General features: G+C 65.8%; 2 protein-coding genes across 2 annotated transcripts in view; one reads left to right on the forward strand and one right to left on the reverse strand.

Moving 5' to 3' along the window:
- The window catches only part of LOC104834237 (chromosome unknown open reading frame, human C7orf43), a 3,809-nt gene extending 293 nt beyond the window's left edge, over positions 1 to 3,516 (forward strand). Inside the window, 11 exon segments of the mRNA XM_010571406.1 lie at positions 1 to 108; positions 110 to 209; positions 651 to 783; positions 865 to 951; positions 1,111 to 1,231; positions 1,441 to 1,588; positions 1,968 to 2,050; positions 2,318 to 2,481; positions 2,685 to 2,839; positions 2,920 to 3,113; positions 3,363 to 3,516. The exon segment at positions 1 to 108 is cut by the window's left edge and continues 293 nt beyond it. Coding sequence (XP_010569708.1) covers positions 1 to 108; positions 110 to 209; positions 651 to 783; positions 865 to 951; positions 1,111 to 1,231; positions 1,441 to 1,588; positions 1,968 to 2,050; positions 2,318 to 2,481; positions 2,685 to 2,839; positions 2,920 to 3,113; positions 3,363 to 3,516 — 1,447 coding nt within the window.
- A 776-nt stretch (positions 3,517 to 4,292) lies between these two features.
- LAMTOR4 (late endosomal/lysosomal adaptor, MAPK and MTOR activator 4) overlaps positions 4,293 to 5,314 on the reverse strand; it is a 1,279-nt gene continuing 257 nt past the window's right edge. Inside the window, exons 2-3 of the mRNA XM_010571414.1 lie at positions 5,079 to 5,252; positions 4,293 to 4,664 (exon numbers count right to left, since the gene is read on the reverse strand). Coding sequence (XP_010569716.1) covers positions 4,567 to 4,664; positions 5,079 to 5,252 — 272 coding nt within the window. The 3' untranslated portion in view covers positions 4,293 to 4,566. The remainder of the gene's footprint in view (positions 4,665 to 5,078; positions 5,253 to 5,314) is intronic.

The following is a 5,314-nucleotide window of genomic DNA, read 5'->3' on the forward strand; positions in this document are numbered from 1 at the left end:
GAGGGGCAGCGGGCAGACGTCAGGACAAAGGCCAAGGGAGGACATGGCATGGGGGAGAACGAGGGGGATGGGGCTGAGGGCCATCGTGGCGCTGAGCCCTGCTGTGTCCCCAGATACCGGTGGAGGACCCCATCGTGTCCACGGACGAGGTCATCTTCCCTCTGACCATCTCCCTCGACAAGCTGCCGCCTGGCACCCTCAAGGCCAAGGTGAGGAGTCCCTGAAGGAGGGGACCTTGAGGACAGCGTGGGGACCTTGGGGATGGGAGGGGACCTCAGAGACAGCGTGGGGACCTCAAGGGCAGGAGGGGATGTTGGGGACAATATGCAGTCATCAGGGACAGGATCTTGGGGCCAGTCTGGGACCACAGAGCTGGCACAGAGATCTAGGCTTAGTCCTCCTTTCTGGGTCCATCAAGGGCAAGGTAGAATTTGGGGACTGGAGGGGGTCTTGGTCATACCCTGGGGACCTTGGGGACAGCGTAGTGGCATGGGACGGGGAGCAGGATCCAGCCCTGCTTACCCCCCCTGCCTCTGGGTGAATGAAAGCCACTTGGGGTAGGTGTGGGGGACAGGAGGAGCTGTGGGGACAGAGGGGGAGCTCGGGGCTGGACCTGTGCCAGCTGTGACCTGTGTCCCTGCTGTCCGCAGATTGTGGTGACAGTGTGGAAAAGGGACACGGAGCCGCCTGAGCTGCAGGAGGGCGGTGGGTACCTAAGCCTGCTGCAGACGCGGGCGCCTGCGCACGTCTTCCGCCAGGAGCAGGGGGCCTTCAAGGCGCAGGGTAGGAGCGTCCCCGCATCCCCTCTCTCTCTCTCTCCGTATCCCCACGTCCCGTGTCCCCTGACCACCTGTGTCCCCATAGTGAGCACCCTGCTGACAGTGCTGCCCCCGCCTGTGGTGCGATGCCGCCAGCTCACCGTGTCTGGGAAGTACCTCACTGTGCTCAAAGGTGAGGGGGACAGGAGTCCCAGGGTGGCTGGAAAAGGGGTGGCATCTGTGGGGCGGCTGCGACAGAGCAGAGGATGTGGAGCCAGGGAGGATGTGACATGGGCTGGTGGGGGCCACGACAGCGTTCCCTGAACTGTCCCCTGATGTCCCCATCCTCCAGTGCTCAACGGCTGGTCCCAGGAGGAGATCTCACTGTGGGACGTGCAGATCCTGCCCAACTTCAATGCCAGTTACCTGCCCGTCATGCCCGACGGGTCCGTGCTGCTGGTCGATGATGTCTGGTGAGTGCCGAGACAGCCGGGGGACCGTCCCTAGGGTGGAGGGCGGGGCGTGGCCGTGCTGCCTCCCAGACCCCACAGGGCCCCCCATTTTTCCTCAGGATGCGACCATGCCGTGTCCCTAGCCCCACCCCCGGGAAGCACTGCTAGCCCTGGGCTGGCAGCGCGGGTCCCTGTGTGTCACTGAGCTGTCCCCGCGCCCCGTCCTGCAGCCACCACTCAGGCGAGGTGCCTGTGGGTGCCTTCTGCCGCATGGCCGGCGCTGGCTCGGCCTGCCCCTGCGCCCTCAGCGCCCTCGAGGAGCACAACTTCCTCTTCCAGCTCCAGGCACCTGAGAGGCCCCCTGAGGACGCCAAAGAGGTGAGGGAACGCTGGGGGGACCCTCAGGGCTGGGGGGACACTAGGGCTGACTGCCCCGAGGCCAGGCATGAGGGGACATTGGGGGACATCCTGGGCAGGGACCCTCCTAGTTGGGAGATGTCTGGGCCAGGATCAGGGGCCACCGTCCCGGTCGGTGGGCTGAGGGATGCTGCCCTTGTCCAGGTGTCCTTCCCTGGGGGCAGTCAGTGGAGTCGACCCTGGCTGGGACGTGGGACCACGGTCCTTGCTGTGGGGGACCGTCCTTGTTGGACCCTGAGGTGTTTGTCTTTGCCAGGGAGCCAGGGGGACGTGGGGATGTTGGGGAGTGTTCTTGCTGGTGGTGACAGGGACATCCCTGACCCATTGTCACCCCACCCAGGGCTTGGAGGTCCCACTGGTGGCCGTGATCCAGTGGTCAACGCCAAAACTGCCCTTCACCAGCAGCATCTACACACATTACCGGTAAGAACCACCCCGAGGATCCTTGAGGTGCCCTGTCCCCAAGCAGGGAGGGACCTCCAGATCCTCCTGCCCCAAGGAGGGGGACCCAGAGATATCCCTGCCCCTGCTTGTGCCATTAACCTCGTGTCTTGGGGCTGCCACGTGGCCGTTTCCACGTCCCTGTCCCTACATCCTCAGGGCTCTACGGGGCCGTCCCACATTGCTAATTCCGCATCCCTGTGGCTCACAGTGGCCATCCCCATGTCAGTACACTCCTGCCATCCTCAGGCTGCCGAGCATCCGGCTGGAGCGGCCGCGCTTTGTGATGACGGCTGCCTGTGAGTCCCCAGTGCGGGCCCGGCAGCGCTTCACTGTCACCTACACGCTGCTCAACGACCTCCAGGACTTCCTGGCCGTGCGCCTCGTCTGGACACCCGAGACTGCCACGGCCGGTGGGGACAGAGGGGATGGGGCCTGGCAGGGGCCGGGGGGGAGATTGGAGGGGCTGGCAGTGCCTCTGGGTGTAGCTAAGAGGGGAACAGATGGGGTGAGGGAAGGGGGGCAGCCAGGATGGGACATTTGTAGCCAGGAGGTGCTGGAGGTGGCCGGGCAGGGGCCAGCGGTCCCGTCCCCGCCGCGCTGGTGGTCCCTGCAGGGAAGAAGCTGTCCGGGGAGGAGCGCCGGGCCACGCAGGCGGCGCTGGATGCCATCGTGTGCCACACGCCGCTCAACAACCTGGGCTACTCGCGCAAGGGCAGCGCCCTCACCATCCGTGTGGCTTTCCAGGCGCTGCGGGCTGGCCTCTTCGAGGTGAGGTTGTCTGGCTGCGGGGCCCCTGGGGCCGCACTGGGGCCTGGCCTGGTGTCACTGCATCCCCTGTCTGTCCCCAGATGTCGCAGCACATGAAGCTGAAGCTGCAGTTCACGGCCAGCGTGGCCAACCCGCCACCCGAGGCCCGGCCCGTGTCACGCAAGAGCAGCCCCAGCAGCCCGGCCGTGCGGGACCTGGTGGAGCGGCACCAGGCTGGGCTGGGCCGGTCCCAGTCCTTCTCCCACCAGCAGCCGTCCCGCAGCCATCTCATGAGGTACGCGGGGACAGCGGGGACCTGGCAGAGGGACGCATGGGATGGGCAGAGCACCTGGGGCATGCTTGGAAGGGACCCGTGGAACAAGATGGGCACAGTGGTGGGATCAGAGCAGGGTCGGGGCGGGGCACGCAGAAGGGCGATGTGGTGGGGTGACAGGCAGGACAGGGCTGGGGTACACCTGAGACAGGGAGGACACCCAGGACAAGGGTGACCTGGGGCAGCCCCCATCACCTCCCCACGCCCCAGGTCAGGCAGCGTGATGGAGCGACGTGCCATCACCCCGCCGGTGGGGTCCCCCGTGGGACGTCCCCTCTACCTGCCCTCCGAGAAGACGGTGCTGTCCCTGGACAAGATTGCCAAGCGGGAGTGCAAGGTGCTGGTTGTGGAGCCTGTCAAGTGATGGGGACCTGGGGGATAATGGGGATGGACAAATCCTGCTGCGTCCTGGAGACTGCACTGGAAGGGGACAAGCTTTGGGGGGGGGGGAGCGCAGAACGCAGGGGGCTGGGGCTCTGTCTCTGCACTCCCAGGTGATGAACCTGCTGCTTCACTGGGACTGGACTGGAATGTGCCATGGGGGTACCAATGGGGACAGGGGTCTGTCCCCAGCCTGGGGGTGACAATGCTCTGGGGATGGGGGTGGCATGGGGGAAGCGGGGGGACGTCCTGTGGCTGGTCCCAGCGCTGTTTACACCCCTTCAGCTTCCTGCGTTGCCTTGAATTTGGCTGCTTGGGGTGGGAGGGGGGATGGGGGGAACAAGGGACCAGGACCTCTCCCTGGGGCCATGGGGGACACTGGGACCCGTCCTTGGGGCGCTGAGCCAAAGGCAGGTCCTGCACTGCCAACCCCTGTGCCCTGCTGGGGATGGGGATGTCTCCGTGCCTCCCAATATGGGTGGCACCTCCACTCCCTGTTATTTATTTGTCTCCGCACTGGCTGCTGTCCGTGTGTGTGCGCGTGTGCCAATAAAGCGCTGGCCTGGACATGGAGACAAGTCTGTCACTGGGGGATGCTGGGGTGACTTGGGGTGTTGCAGGGTGTGGGAGTGGGGGGAGCAGGAGCCCCCCGAAGGGCTCTGCGTGCCCCTCCCCTACGAGCACCCCATCTCACCCTGTGCCCTGTCCTGAGTGGACCTGTATCCCCCCGCAAAGAAGCCAGATGGGGGGGTCCAGGACATAATTTATTGCCTCAATAGAGGGACAGTGTGTGCGGGGGTGTGATGCTGTGGGGACCCGAGGCACATGGGGGACACCACGTGGCCTTGGGGACTGCACGGACATGGAGGACCAGTCCCCAAGGCCCTCGAGGTGACAGGGATGTGACTGGGTGTCGCTGCAGGGCCCTGGGGCCAGCAGGGACAGGGGAGCCGGTCCTCCGCTACCCTGAGGCCCTGTGGACAGTGGGGATGAGGGGGACTGTCCCCCGCTTTGGCGACAGCGGGGGTGCGTCTCAGACGGCAACGGGCTCCTGGACGTGGTTCTGCCGCTTCACCACGAAGAGCTTCTGTCCAGAGACAGTGACGAGGAGGGAGTGTTCCCCGAACACCACTGCGGGGACAGGGTAAGCACAGGGGTTGGGCCAACACCAGCACCCCAAGCGCACTGGGGGCACTGCCACCCCGGGGACAGGACAAGCACAGGGCCACTGACATCCTGGGGAGAGCACCTGGGACGGCACAGTGGTCGGGGCTGTTCTGGGCACAGTGGGGCCACCAGCACAAGGACAGTATGAGGGTCACAGCCACCCTAGGGGCAGTGGGACCACTACTACTGGAGGGATAACTTGGGGTCACCCCTACAACACGGGGGACAGCAGCGCCACCGCTATCCCCCTTGGCAGTCATGGCCACCCGGGGGACGGCAGGGCCACCAGCACCACCCTGGGGACAGTTTGGGGGGCACTGTCTTGACCCTGGGGGTGGCGTGGGGGTCAGGGCTACCCCAGGGACAGCCCACACTCACCAGAGAGGCGCTTAAAGGGGGGGTCATGGCCGCGCTGGAGCCGCAGCCCACAGGCCGTGGCCACCAGCTCCGAGAGGATGGCGGCCGTCTGCTCATCGTTCTCTAGGTCGCCTGATGACTGGGGAGCGGGGCAGGGGAACAGTGTCAGTGGCACCCGGGCGTCTGAGCCCACCCCTGCGCCCAGATACGCGGGTACACCACCCCCTCCCAGATACCCGGGTACCCCTTCCACCCCC

The sequence above is a fragment of the Haliaeetus leucocephalus genome, unplaced genomic scaffold, assembly GCF_000737465.1.
Source record: "Haliaeetus leucocephalus isolate CR32 unplaced genomic scaffold, Haliaeetus_leucocephalus-4.0 Scaffold325, whole genome shotgun sequence".
Taxonomy (NCBI): domain Eukaryota; kingdom Metazoa; phylum Chordata; class Aves; order Accipitriformes; family Accipitridae; genus Haliaeetus; species Haliaeetus leucocephalus.